At 43.8% G+C, this 27,783-nt stretch overlaps 1 protein-coding gene across 1 annotated transcript in view; it reads left to right on the plus strand.

Annotated features, from left to right (window-relative positions):
• Window positions 1-14,954: 14,954 nt before the first annotated feature.
• CLIC4 (chloride intracellular channel 4) overlaps window positions 14,955-27,783 on the plus strand; it is a 45,861-nt gene continuing 33,032 nt past the window's right edge. The window contains exon 1 of the mRNA XM_083511876.1: window positions 14,955-15,478. Within this exon, the coding sequence (XP_083368002.1) occupies window positions 15,404-15,478 (75 nt within the window). The 5' untranslated portion in view covers window positions 14,955-15,403. The remainder of the gene's footprint in view (window positions 15,479-27,783) is intronic.

A 27,783-nucleotide genomic window follows, 5' to 3' on the forward strand; every position in this document is an offset into this window, starting at 1 on the left:
GTTTTTTGGAGATGCCAGGAGGATTCCTGTTGACACTTTACTGGCAGGGAGTTCCACAGGGTAGGACCTGTCACCTTAAAGGCGTGATGCCTATTAAAGGCTGACTGAAACTCGGGGATATGGGGAACCCCAATAAGTGCTCCATCAGAATACTGCAGTGATCAGGGTGGAACATAAGGAATCAGACGGCCCTTAAGGTATTTTTGGGCCCAGGTGTTTTGGTTCCTTTGTGAATTAACCTTAGAATATTGAACCTGGTCCGGAAGCAACTTGACAACCAGTGCAGATCTCAGCATATCTTAATGAATATCGTTGGCTGTTAGTGTCATAAGAAAAGCTGCTCTCTGAGCTATATGGGCCTTTAGTCAGTTGCCTACCATCATGAACTTCCAGGCACAAATAAAAGGATTTGATTCTATGATTTCTTGCTCATTTTTGTAGCTGAAAAGCTCTGTTTCTCTCCTGCCTATTAGGGCATTGTAGATTGAAAAGAAAACTTTCCTCCATAAAGCTACTTGAACACCCAAAACCTAGTTATATGGAGGATGCCTGGGGATTGCTTTTAAGTGCCGCTGGTGTGAGTCAAACCTACTTTCTTTCTGCTTTTATTTAATCAGAACCCACCGACTGTGCAATGGTCTAGCCCTACTGAAGGTTGGCTGGAGTTCCAACTTAAACTAGGGCTACATTAGCTACAACTAAATGCAGAGCTCATGAATGGATCAAGGTTGGGGAGAATTGTTATTATTCAGATGTTTTGGTTTCCTTTTAAGAATTTAAAAAGGTTTTTCACTGTAGGACCTGAATTCTTCTCAGGAGGGAGCTAGCTGCCCAGCAGAAATAACGGCATACATACAAGTACATAATGCATTATTTGAGATTAAAGGCCCACACCTGAAAGTTGGTGGTTATTGTGTGTCCATCTATGCTAGTGTCACACACCAGCACATTGTTCTAAACCAGGAATGGGGAACCTGAAGCCGTCCAGATGTTGCAGGAGTCCAATTCCCATCAGCCGCAGCCAGCGTGGCCAATGGTCAGGTATTTCTTATTAGAGATTACCGCCCACACACTTCTGCTGCGCTTTCTGCTTGTGTGGTGGCAACTCAGTAAAACCTCATCTTACTGTTTATAGCAGAGTATTTCCCTGGCGGCAGATGTCAAGAACAGCAGTCATAGACAAAGTCCTCAGTCAAGAGCTTCCTTTTTGCTTGACTGGTTGCACAAGCATTTCTCTTATAAAATATATACAAACTATTTACATGCCTTCTGTATCTCTCCAGCACGGTATAAACTCAGCATGTATGTGTGCTTTCCTTGTGCTGAAATTGCATCTCCAGCTGACACCAATTAAGCCTGGAGTGCCACTCTCACATACTGAAGAAACTTCTGGAACGCTTTTTAAAAGTTTAAAGGAAGTATTACTCTGTTTCGTGAAGAATGTATTCCTAACATTTCTTTGATTCCATTCATGATTGCTTCCCATAAAATGTCTCACAGTCAACAGAAACCATTTTGGAGCAGACCTCCTGATGAGATGGTATCTGCAGGAAGCCCTCTTGATTGGTTGGGTATATAAGGGGTGAGGGGATTTTTTAGGTATTCTGCTCATAAGCTTTGTGCACCAGAACTGGCAGTTTGCTAGGAGCTGCAGTCCAGCAACATCTCCAGAGGCATGAGCAGTTAAATGGCAAAAGGCACTGGGTGAAAGAAGCCAAACAATTCTAATAAAGTGTGATCTAATAAATCAGGCAAACATTTTTTTCAGAGAATGTGCATTCCTCTTTCTTTCGCCAGCAAGCCAAAGTAGCTACCAACAATGCTTAAGTAAATTTAAGCAATTGTAAAACAATAAGAGCAGGGCAGAGGGGACCCATCAAAAACAACAACCCAATAGTGGAAAATAATGAAGTAAAACTAGCGAGAAGACAGCAAAAAACTCCAAAAGCAAATACAGTGGTATCTCGGGTTAAGAACTTAATTCGTTCCAGAGGTCTGTTCTTAACCTGAAGCACCACTTCCGCTAATGGGGCCTCCTGCTGCCACCGCGCCACCGGAGCATGATTTCTGTTCTCATCCTGAAGCAAAGTTCTTAACCCGAGGTACTATTTCTGGGTTAGCGGAGTCGGTAACCTGAAGCGTCTGTAACCTGAGGTACCGCTGTAGTAACAAACAATAGGCCAACAGCAACATACAAATTTGTTACCAGGTGCTGAAAAATAAGAAATGAGGAGGCCAAATGGGTTTCTCTTGGAAGGGACATTTCAAAGGCAAGAAGAAGAAGAAGAAGAAGAAGAAGAAGAAGAAGAAGAAGAAGAAGAAGAAGAAGAAGAAGAAGTCGTCACACCAGAAAAGGCCCTTTTACATTTGGAGTGACATAACTCCAGCTGGCCTCCTGGCTTCCTAGGAAGCCTCTTGCCAAAGAAACATGCCTAGCTATTTCCTATCCCTCTCAGCACCAACATCTACATCACTCCACCTCCCAAGTTGAGGCGCCCACCCCTCTGCCCCCAGTGATCCTGCAGATTGTTAATTGAGGCATGTGAAGATTGCTACATGCCAGATCAACCTGTGGGTGTGGCTCTTTCAGGCTGCCTGATTAGAGCATTTGATTTCCCCATCCTTTGGGAGAGTGTCACCCACCTCCATAGAAATGCCTGGGATTGGTTGTGAGGGAGCCCAGGGCATGGTTGGTTGCCTTTGGTTGACTGCAGTGAGATTTGTTTGCGTGTGTGAGGGGGGTGGGTTGTTGGGTCAGGTTGGCCATATTGATTTGTATGCTGTCGGTGGGTTCTTCTTGTTGTCTTCTTGTTGTCTTCTTGTCTTCTCTCTCTCTCTCTCTCCACCTCTCTTCTCCCCCAACCATATACTGTATACAACATTAATGTCTCACATCGAATGCAACTGATCTGTAGAAAAGACTCTATGACCTGAAAACAGAAACAATGCACATACTTTTGTAACCCAAGGAAATCTCATAAATCTTTCTCATTCCTGGATCCAGCCTGGTAATGGCCCACTAAAGATGTCATTGAGAAATCAAGCCGGAAAACAAATGGGTAAGGCCCTCCCTTCAACTCTTAGAAACACAAAGTCTGCATTTGTGTGATGTGACCTAGAAGCAAAGCAGGAAGATTGAAAGCAGAGAGGGGGAACAATGATTGATTACTGTTTGAATCTAAGGCTGCAGCTATGGGAGAAACAAGATTGTTTTGGGGTGTTAATGCTGTGAACCACTTCGCTGTAGGGTCAGGTTGTATAAATGTGTAAAGAAACCATATATCGTAAAGACACCACAGTCTCTGCTGTGCTTCACTCCCAAAATGAAACAGAAACCCTGGGTAAGCACCTGAAACCCCAGGAATCTTAAACTGCTCAGAGATTGGGGTGGCAGATTGTTCTGACATTTTTGTTTCGACCAGCTTCCACACTTGGGTGAACAGGTCTTTGCCAAGGGAGTCTACTTTGGAGTGTTTAAGAATCTAGCTGCTGTCACTTTTTGAATTTTTTTAAATGTTTTTTAGCTGAATTTATTTTGCACATCACCTAAAGACATGTGGAAGGCCCCAGTGGGCACAAATGCCACATTGGCGACCCCCAGATATAAAGCAATAAAATAACAACTGGACTTTGAGAGATGTCAGTGCCCTCTGAAGAAGAAACAGAAACCAATTAACAGAAACTAATTGGAGATGCTCTCTTCCTGAGCAAGTTTCAGAAGCATTGTTAAAACCGGCTTTTGGAGGTTGAGAAATGAGGAAATGCAACTGGGGTGGAGGTTTTTTCGCAGCACTTTGCCCCACTATAATTTGGCTGACAGGGGCCAACCCTACAATTAACTGCAGTGAGGCCACCTGCCACCCCAGGAAGCAGCAGTGGAAGTCCCCAGCCACTCCTTCTGAGCCCTTCTGTTAGAGGACAGATCGGAGTGTGCCACATGGCCTGTCTTCCACCTCCCAAGCTAGCCTGCTTCCCTCAGGTGTGGTCGGAGCAGGAGACTGTCCCATTGTTGATGTGGGAGTAAGATTCAGCTGCCAGTACAACTGGCTTCTGTATACAGAATGCAGGACAGAGTGGGTGGGATGCCTCAGGCAGCAAAACCTCTTGGGCCAGCCTGGAGAGAAGTTGAATTTGTGGTTCTGCAGCAGGGATGGGGGACCCCAGTCCTAGGGACCCACTGTGGCTCTCAAATACCCTCCGTTTGGCCCTCAGAACTCTTCCCAGGCCCCTCCCATCACCAGTCCTGCTTCACACACCTGTTTGAGTGTTTTTGTTTGGCTGTAGTATGTCCTTCAACTCTGATAATGCCTTCTGCTTGCTTGGAGGGCAGAGAAAGGTGAGTGAATGTGAGTAGAAACCACCCAACCATACGAAGGCAAGATTTACACACATTGCTCCACCCGCTTTGGCATGTGGCCCCCGAAACGGTTGCCCAGAAGAGAATGTGGCCCTTGAGCTGAAACTGGGCTAGAAATGCAAGTCCTATGAATAAATGCCATTTTTTCCCACTTGGTCTGATGGTCAGTCTGAACGTCTGGTGCACTGTGCCCTTCTTTCCTCTAGAGGAGTGTAAGCACATGGCTGCTTGGGATAGGGTCTGCTGCCCTCTCTGCTGCCCCTGGATAAAAACAAGAGAGTCCTGCTGGATCAGGCTGAAGGTCCAACTACCCTAGGGCTGTACAGGGCCCTGCAGGGTTACATGATCTCGCCCCTGGGTGAATTTCAAAGCCCTCTGCAAGCGCCTTTATTAGTTAGTTAGTCAAGGGTCAGGAAGCCCCAAATTCCATTTGACCCTCTGACTGCTCATTAAACTATGTTAAGAATAGAACCCTACAAAATCCAGATCCTATGTATCTGAGCAACTGCGATATTATAATATGCCAAAGCTGTGGGGTAGTGCCTGCAAACCAACCAACCAAGATCTTGCTAGAAATATTTGGTGGCAGTTAAGCCTGATTAAATTAACAACCATGCTAAAAGAATAGTGACAACTATCAGAGGCAATTAGATAAATGGAGTCTGTTAACAATTCATGTGAAAAGAGAATTAGGAATATCAAGTGTTGGTGTGGGTTATTTATTTTTATAAGCCACAACAGTGTAAAACAAGTGAGAGGACATATGTTTGAGTGGATGTTTAAAATGCTGTAATATAGCTGTATTATGAAATGATTTGAATTTTTATACATATTAAAGTAAATATGGAAAAAACAATCCCTTCTAAACATTGCAAATGAAAATAAAATACAACAAAGATCTGTTAAAAGCAGCATAATTTCCAGAAAAAAACCAAGTTTTTATTTTATTTATTTTATTTTATTATGTATTTTTAAAAAGATTTTATTGGTTTACAAAAGTATGTGCAATCTCTCTCTCTCTCTCTCTCTCTCTCCCCCCCCCCCCAACATTTTTTACAGATCAGTTTCATTTGCTGAGACATTAGGAAGAAAAGGGGGAAAGAGGTGGAGGGGGGAAAGGTGAGTTGGGGGTGGGGTGGGGTGGTGATGTATCTATTATACTTAATATATATGGGGTTCCAAGTTTTTATTTTAAGAATACCTCACAATAGACCTCACATACCACACCCCTAGCTGGCGGTGGGAGAAAAATTTGCTTCAGTTTGCACACAAAGGCAAACCTACCTAATTATTTGGAGAAATCAGCATTCAAATGCTGGTGAATTTTCATGAGGCTTTAAAAAACGGATTGCAAACTAATGCGATGTGGAAATGCGGAGAATTGAACTTAAGTCTGGAAAAACAAGAACCTGAGAGGAACTGAAGCTGACAGAGTCACTCATCCCTACCCATAGGACAGGTAATCCCCAGGCAATCATTTGTCAGAAAGCAAACATCTACAAAAAATACTGTTTAAAGTTTAACGGGATACACTGTTTAACTTTAAAGGTCCACAGCTTATTCTTAATATTGCTATAAGCGCGCCCCCCATCACCCTCTTCTGTGGCACACACATTCACTCCTGGAAAAATGGGATTTTACTGGCATTAAATATTCATCAAGCTTGTCTTTTGCATTTTTCATTCAGTGAGTGGTTTGCCAAATCATGTGGTTAGAGTCACCATTTGCCTGAGAGGGGAAGTTTATTTGACTAAAACATCACACACACACACACACACACACACACACACACACCACTCTTTGATCACTTGTGAGATGCTCTTCCTTGGTCCTTCATGCACCATCACCAGGTGACACGAAATGAGATTATATTGTCACACAAAGTGCATGAGCAGCAAAAAGAAACTAGAGCTAGATCTTTCTGATTCATTTCCTCTCTTTATAGCTAGCTACTGAATGACTTTTATTATGAATGACTTACTTTGCTACGAACAATAGCATTTTGTAGAACACCCTCACCCCCTCTTATGCCTTCAAGATATACTATATCAGTCACTTTAAGAATATTAATATTACTGGAGCTGGGTGGGGTGGGGGTGGCTGTGTCTTTGCTTAGACTTGCCTAGACTTGGTTACAGGTTCAGTTGCAGTAGGTGAGTAGGATATGGAGATTAGAGGGCTATGCCAAAGGCTTAAAATGCATGTGTAGATGCGATGTGAATGCCCAGGTCCATTGAGGCTGATACAAACATCATTTATGCTACCAGGGAGATGCTGTAGCTCAGCGGTAGAGAATGGGACCACTCTCTCGTGTGCAAGATTAGCTCTGTTGATGCTTCCAAGTTGCCAGGAGATGCCATGAATAATTGAGTAAACTGGAGGGCAAAAGTAACCTTAAGCAGGTAATGGGGCGGAGGGCCTGAGGGGTCCGTTTCAATCAAACTATCCTCATTCCGAAGTCTGGCTGATCATTTTTCTGTGTAGGGATTGGGAGCAGAACAGGCATAATTTGCACCAAGGCTGGATACTCTGTGTAATGGTTACTTGTGTGTGAATGTGATATGTATGTCTGTGGAATGAAGATCAGGGCATAACTTGAGCTGAAGCTCAGTCTTGAAACTTGTTTTGCACACCATAGTGCCATCTCTTTAAATTGGTCCTCCTTGTCATTCATAGCAGTTTCATGCCAAAGCTACTTTTGATAGGGTATTAAGAGTGCAGGCCTAGAAGAAGTGGATACAGGGATAAACTGGGAAGTGATATGGAGTGGTTTCAGTTACTCCTGCTTAGGCTTGGTTTACAGTCTCAGTTGCTGTGAGGCATGCGGGTTGTCCTAAAAGCCAAAATGGGTCCAACTGCATTTCATAACTCTGCTTTTGCAGAATGTGCACAACGACTTTTCCATGACACAAGCTTCAGAATGCCTGCCTTGCAAAAATCCTCACCGTGATCAACTCCCACCTGGAAATCTATGTCCCCACTGTGAGACGATGTGCGGATCCAGAATTGGCCTCCACAGCCACCCATGAACACACTGTTAAGTCCAGGGGTTGGCAAGGTTTATCTCACCTGAGCCGGTTCACTCCAACGGAGATCCCTCTGTGGGTCGGATTGTGTGTGTGTGAGTGTGCGTGAGCACAATTTCCGGCGTCGGCTTCGGCGTCTGCACAGACGCAATTTCCAGCGTCAGCATTGGTGCAAACACAATCTCCAGCACTGCGGAAGCAAGTCCCTGCGCCACACTGCGCCGGTTTAGCACATTGCACGGGGAGTTGCCGAGCAGGCAGCTGGGGGGCCAGTTAAACGACCCTCATGGACTGCTTGTGGCCCATGGGCCTTAGGTTGCCTACCCCTGGTTAAGACCATATTCATGGAAGGCAGTCTTACTCAGCTACGAGTGATTGCCAAAGAGAGAAGACCTTGCAAAATTACCTCTTTGCCCTCTTCTTCCATTTATCAGAGAACCGTGAACCATTACAAAGTTAGATAGTTAAGCTGAGGTTTGAGAATCAGCGTTGGTACCTATTTATATTTTTGTTAGCTCTTTATCACCTGCCCTGAGTCGCTGTTATTAAAATGGGGCAAATCAGACCCCAAAATATTTTTGAATTAAAATATGCCAAGTATTGTGAACACTTGCTCAGTTGACACTCCAATGGACAGCTCTAGTGGGTCACCTGTGCTCCCCCACAATGATTTGCAGCTCTCTGGGGGGATTCCCAGATACCTATTATTTGCATCTTTTCCCTACTTCTGTGGGAAACTGGCAGCTAAGGCCCACCCCACCCAAACCCATCAAACGTGAAGGGGAGAGGATGCTTCCATCTTTTCATGCCTCTTCTCTTTGATTCAGGGGTGTGTGTGTTGGAGTTGACAGATCTTCTAGTCTGTTTCTGCCAGCCAGACATGCCCCACAGCTCTTCTGAGACTCCCTCACCACGTGAAAAGCCTTGTATGCTTTTGCATTTAACTCAGCAAGAAATAATAGCAATGAGAGGGAAGAGAGACAAATGGAGGCAATAAAGAGAGGTTGAAGAAAGAAGAGGGGAAGAAAATACTGGTGGGGTAGCAGGTTAGGGTGCAGACCTTTGCTTGTGCGGAGACACAAGAAAGCACGTTGTTTCCCCCTGCTGTGTAGAAAGGCTGGCCCTGGCCTTGCTTACAATGAAATGCAGGCAAAGAGGATGGAGAGAGAACAATGCAGGGGGCTGCAGAAAGGAGAGACCAGAAGTGGCACAGAGAGGGGGGGGGGGAAGGCAGCTAGCAGATGGCAGCTGGAAGGCAGTGATGGCCACCAGCTTCAATGGCTTTAAAAGAAGACTAGACAAATTCATGGAGAGGCCTGATGACTGCTGCTGGCCATTATAGCTATCTTCTGTCTCCATGGTCAGAGAAGCAGTATGTTTCTGAATGCCAGTTGCCAGGAATCATAAGGTGCTGGTAGTAGTAGCGGGTTATAAATAATAATCAGGGGGCTCTTTGTATTTTCTTTTGTTAATGGGTGAAAACAAAGACCCTGGATTAAAATGGAAAGTCAAAAACAGAGTCCGGGGAGTGCTGGAAACTGTGCTGCAGCTAACTAGTGATTTGCTCCTCTGAGGAGAAATATGCAAAAGCAGGCCTTGGTGTGAGTCGTGATCCCCTGGTTGTAGGCCTAGCCTGTGACATCACTTCGAAATGCTGCGTTGAAGACAGCCATCTTTGTGTTTTTTTGAATTCTGCTATTATGAGCTCACTTGTGGAGGGCCTGGCAACGAACGCTGCAGCTGGAAATGTCAACTCCGTTACTGTCAAGAGAGACAAGAGTCCCAAATGCTGTAGACAATGCGATGTTGGCAGATGGGGACAGGAAGACTAGATAGGAGGGAGAGAGAAGGGGAGAGAGGCATTTGCCAAAGAATTACCTCATGCCAGTTCTCTATTTCTCTCTCTCACTCTCACACACGCACTGTTATCAGTAAGCCTCTCACTTCAAGCCTCAGTTTTGTTTGGCTCAGGATATTTAGGGAGCAAAAGACCCCATGGGATTATTCTTGATAAGTATTTTATATAGTAATTAAAAAAAATGTTTACAGACCACACTGCTACTCAAAAAATGCAGCAAGGTGGTACCTATACAACACAGAAAATTATAGCAATCAATAAGAACAACATCTAGAAATACCGGTTGGGAAAAACAAATTTCACATTTCAAAGGCTGTAGCAATTGTAATGTGCTGTGCTATAGGCTACACTATTTTAAATGGCATTTTAATTCCTTCTTTTATTTCTTACATGGCATTTTATTACAATTTGAATTCAATAGAATTCAGATTTTAAGTGCTCTTCAGAGACAAGCCTACGAACCAGCCAAATGAAGCTTGCAGACCATCAGAGGTCCACAGATTATAATTTTGAGAACCCCTGGCCTGTATGAAAGGCTAGATGATTCCTGCTGAGCCTCTATTGGCAGGGAGTTCCACAGGGCAGGGCTGGCTTTCCACATTCAAGGCTCAGTTCCTAGTCAAGGCTGACTGAACTTCAGGGGTATGCAGGGTTTATTCCAAGCTTCCCCCCCCCCTTAAAGACATTGTTACATTTTTCACAAAAGGCAAAATCCCACAAAATGGGAGCGGTAGCTTGTGAAGGATAAGAGCCAAAAAACGAGGACTGTCCATGGTAAATACAGAGACCGGCAGCATTGCAGAGGCATTTGCAACAGACTTGGGCCTGAAGGGGCACAACAAGATGGGAGAAGATCAGCATGTCGTATAAGCCTATATGCCTCCTTCACATTTAATGCAAAGATTTCCCAGGCAAATTATTCAGGAAAGGCAGTGGGATTTGCTAGGGGAAGAGGCAGGCCTGCTTCCATCAGCTGGGAGCTCCTGCTGAGCCTTGATGCCAGGGCCCCATGCCCCTAAAGAACAATACTCTCTTTGTGTCTACATCTCCTTGAGTACAATAGGTTGCTGAGCCGAAAAACACATGTTTAACTCTGCCTTGCTCCCTGTGGGAAGCAACAATGGCATCAACGCTTTCCCCAGCATGGTGCCTGCTGGATAGTGTTGGACTCCTACTCCCATCAGCCCTAGCCAGCAAAGCCAAAGATTTGGGATAATGGGAGTTGTAGTTCACGTAATATAGAGGTCATCAGGTTGGGGAAGGCTGCTCTAAGGATAGCCATATGTGTCAGTGGTGCAGCACTGATAGTTCAAAGTCCAGCTGCAATGAAAACTCATTTATTTGCTTGCAGTCTTTGTTCGTGGAATTCAGAAGCTTCAAAATTAATAAGTACTTGTATTATGAATGCTGCCAGGTCAAAGATTTATTGACCCTTCTTGGAGAGGGGGCCTTGCGCCCTTTGAGATAATAAAAATATGAGACGAACCCTGCTGGAAACAAGGGCCCACCTACTCCAGCATTTTGTTTCATAGTAGCCAAACAGATGCCTATGAAGTGAAGCCCCCAAGTAGGATGTGAGTACAACAGTGCTTCCTGCACTTGTGATTCCCAGCAAGTAGTATTCAGAGGCGCACTTCCTATGATAGTGGAGGCAGAACCAGTGGGGAACCTTTTGACTCCTTATCAAGATCTAGGCTTGTGGGCCGAATTTGACAGGTGGCTGGGGCCCTGCACTGAAATTAAGGGCTTATTAAATGTCTGCCTGGCACAAGACATTTTGCTGCCTAAGGCAAGGACAAGATGGTGCCATTCCATCTATACAACTGGAACAATGTCCTCCACTGCACCTCAGGGCACCAGGCTGTTTAGGGGTGTATGAGAGTCTGTCCTCTAACAGTAAGGAATAAGCAGCAGGCTTGGAAGAAATGGCTGTTGGGGGAGGCACCACCATTGCCCTCAATCATATACCACCTGAGGCGTTTACTTCACTCTGCCTAATGGTAGAGCCTGCTCTGCATAGGCCTACAGCTGTGGGGCAGAGCCTGGAGATTTGACTTCTGTGGAAGGCCTGAGCCTCTAGTCTAGAACACCGGAGATTCTGGCAGACTATTCTTAACTTCTGCCCAATCCTGGCCGAGATCACACTTGAAATCTAGATTCCACATTTTTGTTAAGTTTCACGTTGGAGAAAGTCAGCACTGCCCGCCCTCCCCCATGCTGCTGCTCTAGAGCGCAAGAGCTGGAGAGTGGATCCGTTGAAAAAGAAAAGGTCAGGCTGATAACAAGAAAAGAGCTCAGCGGATGTCAGAGAAAGTGGGTGGAGAGCTTATACAGCTGGCCAGAAATAATCTGGCTGGTAGCCACTTGGTATGCCAACACTAAACGGATCGTTCTTAACAAAAGCAGGGAAATAATTCAGAGTGTATATACACCTGCCTGTTAACATGTATGTGGGTCACACTGATCCTATTTTTCAGTGTGTGCTTTTGTCCACTTTTTTCTACACTTGTGCACTTTCAATTGAACTCCAGTTCAATGGTTCCTGTTCACACTAGTGGGTGGTGCATGATGGGATGTATCGCGCTGGCTGTTGTTTGCTCCCCACAACTAGTATTTCTCTGCTTTCCCTGAGTCCTGGAAAGTTGAGCTACACTGTGAGTATGCACATACTGTAGGTATTTCTCTGCCTGTCCTCACGGCCTTTTAAAATAATTATTTTGATTGAAATAGAAGTTTCTGTTATACTCGACTTGCACACAACTCAAGAGTTGGTTGCCAAAATGTGGAGAACTGAACTTAAGCTGAGAAAAATGAGAAATAGCAAGAAACTGACAGTCACCCATCCCTAACTTTCAGTATAGGCTTGTGAACGAAAAGCAGTTACTGTTTTGCTACTGAGTCCAGCACTAATCAAATTAGATTGCATAGGGAAGGATTTGCTCATCTCACAGGTATTACAGCAGCTGCTCTGAGCAATTTTCAACCTCAAATCCTTCTGTGGGATGAAGGAAACACAGGAGGAAGTTGGTTTCCTGCCCGCCTTCTTTCCAAGCACAGGCCCATGCGGTGGCTGGTCCCAGACATTAGGTCATTGGGCACTGCACCAGCCGGCTTGCTCTGGCGGTCTATGCTTGTCCCTCCCTTATGTAGGGAAATAAAAGATTTTGCTTTTATTCAAAATAGAAAAGCAAAAGTCATACTCCCAAATTAGCACTGGGTGTGGTATGAGCATGGTTCATGAGAATGGGATGAGATACTAAGGCTTGATACTGCTATGGTTAAATTTGCTAGCAGATTTATAAGGTTTGTGGGATGGCATCCATGAACAGTCAGGGGGGCAGCGAGTGAACATCAAAGATGGAATGGGACACTATAGTGGTTGCAAGTCAATCAAAATATTATTTGTCACTCATATGTGATCCTGCTCCCTCTGAAATTGCATCCAAATGAAACTCAGTAGAAATTAAAAGCTATAGCAATGCAAACTGACACAAATAATTGTATTCAATCTTAGTTATGCTCAAGTAGGCTAAATAGGACGCGGGTGGCGCTGAGGGTAAAACCTCAGTGCCTAGGACTTGCCGATTGTATGGTCGCCGGTTCAAATCCCCGCGGCGGGGTGAGCTCCCGTCGTTCGGTCCCAGCTCCTGCCCACCTAGCAGTTCGAAAGCACTCTTAAGTGCAAGTAGATAAATAGGTACCGCTTTATAGCGGGAAGGTAAACGGCGTTTCCGTGTGCTGCGCTGGTGCAGGCTCGCCAGAGCAGCTTCGTCACGCTGGCCACGTGACCTGGAAGTGTCTCCGGACAGCGCTGGCCCCCGGCCTCTTAAGCGAGATGGGCGTGCAACCCCAGAGTCGGTCACGACTGGCCCGTACGGTCAGGGTACCTTTACCTTTACCTAATGTACATTAATAAAGAAACAATTCATCATCATCATCATCATCATTATTAAATTTGTACACTGCCCTTCATCTGAATATCCCAAAGCGGACGTCAAGTTTCACAAATGCACCATGTTTCTTTCTTCCTATTGCAAAAGATTACTGTCTTAAACACCCACGTCCTACTCTGAGGTCTAAGTTCCAGAGATGCTGGAGTGGTAGCTGAACCCTTCAGAATGATAACATTTGCAGATCAAGCTGAGAACATGGCTTTTCAAAAAGAAAGAAGGAAAGAAAAAGGACAGCATTCTACCAGGGAAAAAGACCAGAAAATAGGGATTGTGCCTGGAAAATCGGAACAGCTGGAGCATGTGCATGCAGCTGTATTTGCTAAACATAACTCACAATTATCTTTAAAAACCTATTCTACACTTAGGGCACAGTCCTGTCCTTAAGGCAGAGGTTTTCAACCTTTTTGAGTCCATGGTTCCCTTAACGTTCTTTCTTTGGCACCCCTGTGGGCCTCAGGAGTCCAGTTATGTCACCACTTGCCTGCAGAGCTGGCAGCCTCTCACCCTTTTTCAAACACCCTCCCTTGTGGAGTGTTCCCTCAGCCCCCCCTCTCCTTGGGAGTACTCTGGGCAGCTGCCCCTGGTCTCTGAGCCGGCCCCTTCCCGCCCCAAAGAGAGGTACAGTGGTACCTCTGGTTACAAACGCTTCTGGTTATGAACGTTTCAGGTTATGAATTCTGAGCTCCGCTAACCTGGAAGTAGCTGCTTCTGGTTGCAAACTTTGCCCCAGGATGCGAATGGAAATTGTGCGTCAGCGGGAGGCCCCATTAGCAAAAGCGCACCTCAGGATAAGAACGGTTTCACTGTACCCCCTCACACTGTCCCACAGGGGCCTGGGAAGCACATCTTGGACAGCCCCAGAGGCACCATGGGGAGCTTGTAGCCATGGCTGCTGCAACAAACAGCTGTGCAAGCCTTTGGGAAGCAGAGAGGTGAGAAGGCATCAGAGGAGGAAGGGAAGAGGGACTATCTCCAGGGCACCCCAGGGTGCCACGGCACACTGGTTGAAAACCACTTGCCTTAAAGTGTTGTTATTAATTAGTATACCACCGTATACCTGCAGGTGTGCTGGCTGAAGACCATAGCAATGGGGAGGCAGTTGTGTGCTGCCAGATGCTGCTGGAACCCGCTTCCCATCGCCAAGGGCTTTGGGATGCTTTGCGGGTAGCAATTCATGAAATAAATAGTAACAATAACAATGGTCTATGAAAGCTTATGCACGGAAAATATTTGTTAAGAGGCCACAAGGTTCTATGGTTTTTGCTGCAAATGACTGGCGCAGCTATCCCCCTGGAAATGGTTTGATTTTGTGGGTTTGTTATTTTTGTTACTCTTTTAATCTGATACTGATTCTGTGCCAAGTTATACATTAAAAGGGAAGGGTATGAATAGACAAACACGTGGACTAGAAACTTGTTCCTGAGTTTCATGCAAGGAGACCTTCACCCGCACCACAGCCCCCGCTCCTTCGCATCGTAATCCTCCCCATCACCAGCCAAGACAAACGCTCCCCCTGCTCAGCAGCGCGCGCGCACAACAAAGTCAGGCCACGCCCCCTCTTTCCCCTCGCCTGGGTTGAGTCGGGGAAAGGCGGCGGGAGTCTCCCCACTACAGTCACGCCCCCTCAAACACGCGCACCCTGCTCTGGCCACACCCACGTCAATAGGATCATTCGGTGCTTCTCTATCGTCAGAGTCCCGCCTCTTTGCCGCCGGGGGCGGGTTGATGTCCTAAGCCACGCCTCCTTCACAGCACAGGCCCCGCCCTGGCACCCGGCAAATATTATTAGGCGGCGTCTTCCCAACCTTTATCCGTCGCTGTTTGTTTCCTCGCTTGCTCCCTGCACCCCCCCCCGCCCGGCGATTTGCCACGCCCCTTTCGCGGCTCAATCCCCGCCCCTTGGTATAAATAGGCGGCGTCTCTCGAAACGGCTCCTCAGTCGTGGTCCCGCCTTGTTCGACGGCGCTGAAGCCCAGGAGGCAGGGAGAGAGAGAGAAAGAGCGGAATCCGCGGGGCGCTCCCTCCCTCCCTCGCACTCGCCGGCGCGCTCGCACAAGCCGTGAGGGGAGATCCAGCCAGACAGGCAGGCGAGCGAAGGACCGGCTGAGTGAGTGAGTGAGTGAAGGGAGGAGTTTTCTCGCTTGCTCGCAGGGCGTCGCCGCCGGTCAGTCTCCACGCAGAGCGGGTGGCCGAGCGAGGAGGACAGAGCATGGCGCTCTCGGTGCCGGTCAACGGGGTGAAGGAAGAGGGCGACAAGCAGCCTCTCATCGAGCTCTTCGTCAAGGTAAAAGGTGTTCCCTGGGGGTAGTTGGCTTCCCTCCTCCCCCCCCAGCCTTTATTAAGCAGCCCCCCTCGGGTAGTGTGTGGTTCATCCCTGCTCCTTATTGAGGGAGTCGACTTGACTCGCCTTACTCCACATCGCCATGGTATTTCTCATGCACGCTCCTGGGTCCACTCTATTATTATTTAATAATCCCGGGGGGCTCTCAAAGCGGCTTACAAAACATTATGGCAGTAGAAGCCGCATGCAAATTTGGTGCCTGGGAACAGAAATAGCGCGAGGTGCATCGGATGTGTCATTTCTTGCTCTCATCCTTGGTCTTAACCTTCAGCTTCTACATACTCGGCGAAAGAGCCCGTTGAAGATCTCGAAGGCAAGGGAGTGGGGGCTGAGCAGCATGGTGGGGGCCGCTCCCTCTTTTCCTCGTTGAGGGAGTCGACTTTGCTTTCTGCAATACCCCGCAGCAGTTCTCAATCTCAGCATTTCCCTATGGCGTTCCCTCTCCAGGAGAGGCTGCTGGGCTGTGTCCAGAACTGGAGTTTGGAGAGGGACAGTCTGGTTCTGTGCGTGGGTATTTGGAAATAATTCCCAGTGAACTCAGCGGGACTTAACTTCCAAGGAAGTGTTCCGTGGGTTGAGTATCAGACAAGGAAATTGTGTAAGTAGCAAAACAATGTGTGTTGTATGGACAGATTCTCCTCGCCCTTCCACACAGTCATCTCTTCATCTCTGTGCCTTTAAACCTGTTGGCTAGATATAGCTTATTCCATACTTTATTATAGAAATGAAGACTCTAGAACTTCATAAATAGCATGGGTACTGATCAGCCCGACACTGACTTCTCATATCCCTCTTTTTCTGTGGGTTCTGCTGCACATTCTTCATAAAAATACAATTCTGTCGTGCAATTTGTCAGTTTGGTGATGGGGCCGGGAAGCTTTTCCCCTGCAGGTCTTTTGATTTTGTGACATGCGTCCTTCCATCCCAGCATTCCTCAGCTAATCCTTAGTTGTCTTCCAGTCTAACCCATATATCCCCTGAAGGTTGTCTATACAGTGGCACCTCTGGTTATGTACTTATTTCGTTCTGGAGGTCCGTTCTTAACCTGAAACTGTTCTTAACCTGAAGCACCACTTTAGCTAATGGGGCCTCCTGCTGCTGCAGCACCGCCGGAGCACAATTTCTGTTCTCATCCTGAATCAAAGTTCTTAACCTGAGGTACTATTTCTGGGTTAGCGGAGTCTGTAACCTGAAGCGTATGTAACCTGAGGTACCACTGTAATTGGTTTGTATATTCAGTCCTCTTTCCTTGTTTGATTTTGGGCATCCTTCGCATCATACATGATGATCTCCAATTTGAAGATCCTATTATCTTGTTAGCTTTTTTACAGAGGGAGGTCCTGTCCCCCCTTCAGCTAGCCCGTCCAGGCACTACCCTACCTACCTCTTTCCAAAGACTCTGTAGCTGTAGACTTAGGAACTGGCTAAATCACATATGTCATAATTTGCAAACTACTTCTTCCAATTTTTATGATGTGTTGATCACTATGTGCAGTATTCTGAAAGAGACTCCTGTGTTGCAAAGTTGTTATAGATGCGAATCTTCCTTCTTTCCATTCAGTTTCACTCTTCTGTTTCCTGTTCATTTCCCTATAACAAGTTAATAGTGGACATCATTTCAGAGAGGATAAAGACTTGGTTCCATAAATAAAAACATAAGCATTTCTGGTTTCTAGTAGGGTCGAGAGTACATAAAATGATATATAAAAATGGCCTTTGGGGAGTGTGCTTTGGTCTCAGTCTTGCCTTGTTTGGTTTTACCAGATACTCCGGCCTTAACATTCACTAAAACTTTTTTATTATGAGAAGTGTATTTTTCAAAGCAAGAGCTGTTTCCAAGTGCTCCAATAATAAAATCTTCCTGTTTTCTGCATTCTTCCCTGCTTCTGTAATACTCATTCTTAGCTCCCTCTCACTCAGAACAGAAGTCTTGGGCTGGGAATAAGAGGTGGCAACTTGAATGAATCTGGATGAAGTCATTTTCTTTTGAAATAGTACTTCATACAAGCTATGAATAGTCCATTACTCAATTGCTGTTGGAGATAGTGTAAAAAGTGTTTGCTTGATTTCTTGCTTCTACTTCTGCAATGCTGGTTTTTTTGGGGGGAATAATAAGGAGCTACATGGGATCATTTTTAAAGGCATGGTACTTTTAAAATATGAAGACACATATTTTGGAGTTTTGAAAGCTTTTGACTTGTAAACAAGAGCCTTATCGCACAATCTGTTCCACACCCATATTGTCATCGGGGATGTACCAGCCCTGAGGAATCCAGGGACTGGAGGATCACATCTTTTACATCCCTTCTATTGTGGAAAAGTGATAATGTATTGAAAACAGGAATATCCTCTCATTAGCCTTCTTTAACTACATGTCTAGGCTCGTCTCATGACTTTTCAGGGGCTGGGCAATGATTTTTAAAATTTGAATAGAACATTGTGAAAGCAGCTTTGATCATACTAGCTATGAGAAGAGTCAGCTGGAGGAATGAGTGTTCTCATAATTTCCAATAAGCTATGAATTGTTTGAATCTTCTGTCACACATTACCTAGACTGGCCCATATGAAGAATTTGGCAATGACTGTATTCGGATTGATGCAAATCTTAGCTTAAGGTTGGAAATGCATTACCGTATTTTTTGCACCATAACACTCACTTTTTTCCTCCTAGAAAGTAAGGGGAAATGTCTGTGCGTGTTATGGAGGGAATGCCTACGGGTGGCATGCCTACGGATTTTCCTCTAAAAACTACGTGCGTGTTATGGTCAGGTGTGTGTTATAGAGCGAAAAATACGGTAGTTTAATGCAGCTGCTTTACTTTTCTCTCTTGCATGAGTGTGGAAACAAGCCAAGAATTTAGTTGACCGCAGCTTCCTGGTGTATCTGAACTAGTAACCATGGTTTATAGCTTCCAAACAGGCCAGAATAAGGAGCCATGGTTTAAAGTTGGCTTCCATATTTTGGATTGTTGGAAGCCATTGTCCATAGTTCCTGGTTCAGATACATGAGGAAGCTATGGTTAATAGAGGCTTCCTGGTTTCCTTACTTGCAGGAGCAAGGAGGAGCAAATGGCTATGTCTGGATGCTATGTCTGGACCCAATAGTCATTACATCAGGCTGTAGCAGAGGAGGGAGGAGAAGTGAGTCAGGGCCACTACATCAGTGCAGCTGAGAGACCAGCAGCTTCTGGCACCTGTGTCTCATCTCCTTGAATTAACAAACAGCTGGTCATTAGAACAACTTGTAACTAAGAACATGAAAACAAGCAAATTCAGGTTTCATCCTCCTAATCCATTTTCTCTTTGTGTTGATCATTTCAAGCTTGAATACCAGGTTTATAAGCTGCTCTGCTAGCCTCTGGCTGAAGAGTAGTATAAAACATTTTTGAAATAAATGAAATTTGTGCATATCTTTGTTTATTAAGCTGAGACATGATTGTTCAAATGTAGCCATTTGAGTGTTCAAAGGAAATTGTTACAAGTGTTCTAAGTCAAGTTCAAGATCAACAATGCATGGATTGAATCTATCCTAAGCAAACAGTTTATTTCATTGGGAATCTGTACTAATACCTATGTTTAAATGCCTGTATCAGTGTGATCGGCACACAAAGAACAGCAGCAGCCAGGCTTAAACTTGGGAATGAACACGTTAAGTAAACCTTGAACAGAATTTATAAAAAGCTGGTCTACAAACTAGATTTTTTTAGTGGATTATATCTCTAGGGGACCAAAACAGATGGAAGTTGCTAGTTTCCAACAAAGTGGTTAAGCATAATCATTGCAATTTCTGTAGTGCCTGTGAAAGAAAAATATTTACACTGGTGCTGCTATAATCATGGCCTCTTCCTGCTCTAAACCATGTTTGCAAAGCAAACTAGATGCATAGTTGAAATGCAGCATTGCTTATAGCACTTACGTTGGTGGTCTGCGGTAATTAATAACTTAAGTTTGTGCCTTCAGTCAGTGCCTCTGGTCTGCCTGAAGTCCATGTTAACTTGCAGTGCAAATATTTGCATCTTAGGGCTGATTAAACAGAAGCAGTTAATAGATTTCATTCCCTAAGAGCTTCCTAGCAAAAGCACATTTAAAACACCTAAATAGAACCTTGTAGAATTAAAGGCTTGCATATAATGAATATGCGGCAAATATTTTCCTGTAGCCTGTAGAATGTTGCTGAAGAGCTAAATTCCAGTATTGCCCTTAATAGGCATTGTGCAGCCTGGATGGCTATTGTCCATATCACAACCTTGTGAAGGTAGATCATTCTCTAAACTAGGAGAATACCAAAGGGTCTAATACGTTCTTGGCTGAACAGATTTAAGTGCAAGTCCAAATCAGTGTCCACCAATCAGGGCCCTTCAATAGGCAGGCAGCACAAAAGTCCTCCCCTAGTTAAAATTTGAGTGTGGCCACTCAAGGCCCTGGGCTTGATGCTTCTCACTCCCAAATTTGTGACAACCTGCTTGTGTTTCCTAACCATTTCTCAGTCAGGTAAAGCATTTTTATTATTACAAGATTATGCTTTAGTGAGAGAGCTGCACCTGGCATGGGGACGGTGCCTAATGGGATTATTTTGATGGCAAGCCAGACCTCTTGATAAGATTATCTTCTGACAGCAATGCTAGAAATGAAAACACACTGCTTATTTCCTCTCTTGGTGTTTCTTCCACTATTCTGGGATTTATTGTTATAACAAATGCTATTGGTAATATATTGGAGAATATATTGTTATGTTGAAGTTCAAAAGAAGATACAATTTATGAAGGATTTGGACCTCAGCGGGCACAGCTGCAAGTAGCTGGCTAGGTCAAGTGCCATTATCCAGACAAGGGGAGAAAATACAGCTCTGTTCTGTCAGTCATGCAGGTACACTTGGTTGGTTTCATCTGGTATTGACATTTCAGCCACACATCAGTATCATCAGAAACTGTAGGAAAGAACCCAACTTCTCACATACGTCCCAGAGATTCATGAAGGCAAGGTGGGCAAAAGTGCTGCTCTGTTTTGAAGGAATGTCCAGAGTGCCATATGCGATGCTTGTACAAATGCCAGTGGCAGGATTTGTTTATTCACTCCTGCATAAAGTCTTTATTTTTGGAGGGCATCCCAGATGTGGGGAAATTCTGCAAAGTCACTCATGAGTAGTTCCATTGACTTCCGTAAGTCTTAACATACACCTGGGCTATGTGGAAAGGTCTCCTGATTGGTTTGCACACATCTATATGCATATAACTTGCTTCTAAAGTATGCAGCCGATAGTACATTATGTTTGTACCAAGCTTCTACAACTGTGATCTTTTTCTGACTGTGTAGATCTTGGCATACGCACTATTGGCCAGGTTTGGCTTATGCTCTTGCTTTGTCTTGCAGCTGCCAAGGAAAGGGTAAGTTTTGCCAGTGAGTATACATTAGAAGTGGCAGCAAACACAGTTTGGGCAGGCTGGAAACTTAATTGGCTGTTCATCTTATGTGAATTGATGAAAAGTGGAACACTTGTATAAACTGGCTGGCTCTTCTTTGAAAAGTGAGCAGGAGAGCCCATGGCACCAGCTAATCTTTCAGTGGGCAGCTTGAGACAGTATTGGTATACTAAATAGTCATAGTTGAGAAGGTACTGTCACCTGAAGTGCCTCAGGTTCTAGGTCAGGACTTCTGGAGGAGGGAGCCAGGCTTTTAAGGTCTGGCTTGGAATTTTTTCACCTTTTGACATCCATTCCTGACATTGATGGAGGAAAAGCCTATTACACTTTGCTTACCTGCAGCATCTAAATTAGTCGTGACTGAAGCTATCCGTTGTCTCAGTGTCTTCAGTGAACAAGGTTTGGATTTGTGAGACTCTTTGGTTGCACTGGTTTTGTATTTATAAAGCAATACAGCTAGTTGCTGTAGTTGTCATAGTGAAGTTACCATACAGGAGATGACTGGAAACAGAATAACATGGCTTGTCCTTATCTCCATAACCCAGTCCTTGCAGAAACGTCAAGTACCAGATCCTGTATAAAGCATGTAAATGTTTGAGAAGAATGCTTATTCACAATGGTTTGCATTTTGAGTGCTAAGCTGTGGTTTCCTTTGTGAAGAACCTGGTATTAAATTATAGAACCGTATAAGTTATAAGCATGTAATGTCTTATTTCCAGGTTACCTGAAAGTTGACTTGTAGCTTACGTCCTTCAGTACTCTTGTGTAAGGATTTCTATTTGCAGAGTAGCTGTGTCTAGTCTCTTGCAGGAAGAAAGAACAGCGACTTATGGCAACTTTAAAGACTTAAGCGTTGGAACCCACGGTGTTGAAATCAGTGGAACAGGCTTCTTCCTACATATCAGAACTTCCCCACCCTGTCTTTCCTTGGTGTGCCACCCAAATTCTTCTTGAAGAGTTGGAGGATCCAGCCTGAAAATGCAACAAATGACTACGTTTATTCAAATCAGCCATAAAACTATGTTTCCTTTAGATAGTAGGTTTTTTGGTGTTTTTGTGTGTGATCTGTTTGCTATGAGCTGACAGTAGTATTTCAGCAAATTCAAAGAGCTTGTGAAGCTGCGAAGAGTTGCTTTGCTCTTGGTATATCCTGCTTTAGTGTTCCTATTTATAGTAGCTTTGTTAATGCAACTGAGGACTCTGTCATAAGCAATTGTTTTTACAGGGCTTTGAAGATGAAGACAATGTTTTCATAGAAAGGGTTAGTTTACCTTTTGTATGCGGTGCAAATATATTAGACTTGTGCAAATATATTAGTAAAACAATACAAATGAACAGTATTTAGGTGTATGTCATTAACATATATAACCAGTATAGTTTTGATGAGAGCTGACCTACAGCGGTTTGTTTATATTTGGTTTCACAAAATACATGCCCTGAAGCAGCTTAATAATATGATACAAAATCATGCAGTATCAAATAAAGACTAGACTTCAGCATAAGACAAACTCCAGTAGTTAATGAAAACAATTGCTTACATTTTCATCAAGGAGGGAAAGCCATCTTTAAAAGGAAACCCTGAACCAGGAATGAGGAACCTGCAGCCCTCCAGATGTTGCTGCACTCTAATTCCCAACAGTCCCAGGCAGCACAGCCAGTGATCAGGAATAATAGGAGCTATGATCCAACAGTATCTGGAGGGCCACAGGTTCACCACCCCTAGTTTTAAGCCATCTCCCCAAATGCATGTAAAGAGCTAGCAAGCTTCGGTAAGGAGTTCAGGGCTGTCATGAAGAAGGCCTTAGATTGAGTAGCCCATAGTGGTGCCTCTGTCAAATCTCAGTGCATAGTAGGGTGCATATAGGAGGATATATCATTTGCTGTATTCATAGTAAGGAGGACTGCAATGGGTTTTAAAGATCAAAGACAGCACTTTGACTTGCCTGGAAACATAGTGGTGTTCTCTCCCATTGAAACCAAAGGAGCTTAAGTGATTAACTTTGGCTGGGTCATGCCCTTACATTACTATGTCAAAATGTCTTGTGAAACTAAATAAACCTTTACACTTTCTGATATGTGCTTAACTTATGAGGTTAGAACAGATGCATTTTGATGGCATTTTATTATATTCAGTCTTCATGTTTGTATTTAAATTTTCAAGCTTCTTTTAATAATTGAGGGCTAGAGAACATGAACTTTAAGAGCCCTGTGCGCTACACAGAAATGCAGAGAGGGTGTGTTTGGATTCTGATGGTGCATTTTGTCTATTGTTCCCCAGTCAAATGCCCTGCTCAACCAAAGAGTAACTAGTGAAAACAGCATTACTTCTCATGACTGCAGGCAGTTGGAGTCTAGGGAAAACAAACTTCCTAAGTCAGTGACTTAATTATAATATGTCGTCCAAGTAGACAGTTCTGTTTTTATTGTGGAGCTGCCTCTGTTCAACTGCTGACCTGGAAATGAGTTTCTTAACCGTATGATTGCCCAGGAGAACTTTGTAGTAGTCTCATTAATTGATTGTAAGAAATTACATTGAGTTTCCAATTTCAACCCTAAGCATAAATCAGACTCACAGTTAATCTTTCCATTGTTGGCTAAACAAAGGGTATGGAGGTTTCTTTACTCGGAGAAAGGAAGTAGTGGTATGTCCTGGCCTTGACTTCCATATTAGGCATAAACTAAATATAGGCATAGAACTCAGGAGTGAAGTCACATCTGTGAATTTTCAAGACTGCAATGAGATCAGCCACTGTTGTTGGATGGCCTTCTGCCTCTTTCCTCTCCTACGTGAATGCTTTTCTCTTGCCATTAATGTCCATTAGTTTGTTGCATACTTTGTGGGTTTATTTTAAATAAACAAAAGTAGTTTAAAATACTGAATTCTGCTAAAAATAAAGCTGAGCCAAACATGGCTTTAAAATGTCTAGAACACTTTTCACTGTACAGAGCTTTGCAGTTGTGAAGCTAAATAGGTCAGGTTGATATACTGTCTTGCCAAAGGCCACCCAATGAACCTTGTCACTTTGTTGATTTAAGTTTGGGAGTCCTGTGCTGCTGTGTACTGTTAGCTATTTTTCCTGGTGCAAGAGAAGTGTCTTTAGAGGCAGAAGTCTTTACCTTCCTTAGCAAAAATCTGACTGTATTCTTTTAGCTTCTAAGGGAAATGGTATGCAGATTTTTTCTATATATAAAAACATGAATACACTCATGCTCCTTTTCAAAAGTACTGTTGGCAATCAGATGGGTGCTACTGATAGGTGTTTGTAGCAGTTGCACCAATATATGGGCACATCTGTTGCTGCAGTGCTGGTTAACACATCTGCATTTTCTTAGTTTTTCTAAAGTAGTGCTTTGACATATTGAACTGTTCTGACTAGGCACTGTATCCTAGGCGCAGAACGCACAGTGAATATGAATACTTGAGGCTGTGATAGTTCAAGAGAACTGCCTTTGGGTATCTCAGAATATTTTTTCTGTACAGAACTTTGCATCTAAACTAATTCATGAAAGGTATACCATACTACAGTGATACCTCAGGTTATCTACGCTTCAGGTTACATATGCTTCAGGTTACAGACTCCACTAACCCAGAAATAGTGCTTCAGGTTAAGAACTTTGCTTCAGGATGAGAACAGAAATCGTGCTCCAGCTGTGTGGCGGCAGCAGGAGGCTCCATTAGCTAAAGTGGTGCTTCAGGTTAAGAACAGTTTCAGGTTAAGAATGGACCTCTGGAACGAATTAAGTACTTAACCCAAGGTACCACTGTATTCTGTATTAGGTAAAACACATGAAATAACTAAAACTCAATGCCTTAAATGTTTTAAGACTACATTTTACTTGTCTTTCTTCCTACCACCCATGTTGATTCCAGGGATAGCATACTACTCACAAAAGAATTAAATACAATAGGCATACATCAGTAAAATGATAATTAAAAGTGTTACGCTGAAACTGAGTTCAGATTTTCTCTGCCAATTTCTCCCTAGACAGCTGCTGGATGAAATCCTTTATTTTTATAGCTCATCCCTCCAAAGTCATGGGAAGGGTTTCTGTTATCTGGTGGAAGTCACTTTCTTAAGTTGCTAATTTTAATTTAGCGCTGATTTTTTCCCTGTCTTCACCAAGGGTGAACTAAGGATAACATGCGGGACCTGATAACAACCAGTTTGTCTTTAAAGGTTCAAACAAGATACTGTAATGGCATCATGTTAACTGCCAGTTTTATTTTCAATTCTTTTCCTAATGATCTCTAGCATGGAATTTGCCTTTTTCACAACTGCCACACACTGGGTTGGCATCTTCATCGAGATGTCTACTTAAAACATAAAAGACTCCTGTTGAAACTAATTTTCAGTCTAAAGTTGGTTTTAGTTGAAATTCTGTATACCCACATACTTACATTTTCATGAGTTTGCAGTAAATTAATAATGTATTGTCATGTCTAGCTTTGGCCTAAGCAAATGACTCTCCCAAGAGCCGTAAACCAGATTGATCTGCTTATAGGTTCCGTAATAGTTTAGCATTCTAAATTATTCTTTGTTCATATAAAAAGATTGTAGAAGACCTTCACAAAAGATGTTCTGATATTAAGAAAGCTACAAGGCTGTATGAATAATTGGCTGTATTAATAATTCCCCCTCCCCAATGCCCAGTGGTTCAGGGTAGTGGGAGGAAATTTTCCTTCTCTTCCAATATGGAATTGTAAGCTTCTCCTGCATTTGCAGTGAGTCCTTGGAGGGGAGGGGGTTGTGCTACTGCCAAAGCACATACTGTACTGTGCTAACTAGCTCAAAGGAGCAAAGTTCTTGGACAATAGCTCTTCAGAGCCCTTGGTAATGTGTAACATTGAATCCAAAGTAGCTCTTAAATATAAAGCAAATTTGACAGCAGACAGCCATTTTGGCAATTTCATAATCTTTCCACTTGGAACACTGCAGTGTTTGAACTTGAGCTTGGTAACATAAAAGGAGTCTAGACAACAGTTTCATTATAATGCAGAAATGTAGCTCTTTGTGGCAGTCAAAAGCCAGATATACTCTGAGACATTGTGGGACTTGCAGTGGTGGTAGACTGTGCTGTTGCGATTTAGGTAGGATTATGGAGCGTTGACACTCATAACAACCTTGTGAGGTACTTTAGACGTGAAAGATATTTGCTCAAGGCCACTCAGTAAGCTTCAAATGGGACTCTGGGTACATCCTGGATGGATGTACCTAGGATGATGCTTACTATAAGCATTTTTATATCACTTAGTAAAAAATGGTTTCCAGAGTGCCCCACAAAGAGAAACTATAAAACATTCCCTGCTCTCAGGCTTGCAGCCATGATGCAGAAGGAAAAGGGATTGCGAGGGAGGAGGGAAAAAGCAAGCTCAGGCACTTGTTCTTAGTTAAAGCTCTAGTAAGCACCAGGTGGAATGTAAACAGTTCAGAGAGGAAGAGCCAGAAGTTGTTGGGGTCTCAGCAGAGCTGATGGTTGTAGTAACCACCCCTGCAAATTACTGCATCATACCTGTTATCTAGTGTATTTAGTAAACATTGTTAACCTGTTCTGTCAATAAATCTTTGGGGCTTCTATGAAGTGGTGTTCAGTGTTAAATTACTTATTATCTAGCCTGTGCATAGCACTTCAGATGTTATCAAAGTGAAGTGTTAATGTAGAATTTAGATTGTAATATTGTAGGTATACTCCCCCTAGCTCCCTTTTGATACAGGATATCATACAAAACTGAGCCAAAACACCAATTGAAATGGATCTAAAAAACCAGTTTCATCCCAGAGTGTGTGGAGCTGGCTTGCACCCACCCACCCACCCACCCAATAACCTCGCCCAGGAAAGGGACATTAGTGACTGGTATGATGGTCAGATATTCCAGATCCATGGAGGATTTCTTAAGGAGAAGTCTTCCCACTGCCTCTTTCAGTGCCCTTTCCAATGCGGCATTAATAATCTCTCTGGCCCAACTGTTTATTCCCTTCCTGATTAATTTTACCAGTCATGAGGGCAAAGGGCAAGAATGCAAGGGTTTTCCTGCATGTATTCAGGTACCTTGTTGATATCCTTAATATGTACTAGCTGAAACTAATTTAACAATACTGGATAAGAAAGTACTTTCTTGTTGATGGTTTTGCTTCTTTAGGTTAATTTCTTCTCCTAAGTTGCTTTGAGACTTTTTTGGGTTAGAAAGTGATGGATTATATCTATGGATATAAATATATTTTATTTTACATACCTTTGTTTTTAGAGAATTTCAGAACAGCAGTGGCTCATAAAAAAGGGTGCGGCATTTGAGTTGTGGTTGAAGCAAGGTGAGGTCAGAGGGCCTCAGGGTTGGCACCTGTGCTGGGAGGATGCAATAAGCCTCCTTCATGAGCCATGAGCAAGCTTTTTAAAAAAAATAATAGCTGATTTTCTCTTGAGACATAATGCCAGATGTTGAAGCATCTCTGTATAGGAAGGCTCTTGTTGGTTTTTGAAGGGCTGTTAGTTGTGCACTGTAGGAGAGCTAGCTGTCTTTCCTAAAGAGTGTTTCCATTGCATTTAATATTTTCTCCCAGTAATTGTATTTCTGTCACGAAAGTACACTCCATACAACAAGTCTAGGGCAGCTGCGAGTGCTCATCAGAATCTTCCACCAACGTAATGAGTTTAAATAAAGATAATATGGTGCAAAATATCTCAGCAGTTTTGTATATTTCCCTCTACCAAGAATACAAGCCGATATAGCCTCATTCCCCCCCCCCGCCCCACCCCGACTGGAAATGCTAGCTTGGTATAGCGTAATAGTTTTGAGAGCAGTATCACACAGCAGGGAGTGAATGACTACTTC

This window comes from Podarcis liolepis (genome assembly GCF_965112155.1).
Source record: "Podarcis liolepis genome assembly, chromosome: 7".
NCBI classification, from domain to species: domain Eukaryota; kingdom Metazoa; phylum Chordata; class Lepidosauria; order Squamata; family Lacertidae; genus Podarcis; species Podarcis liolepis.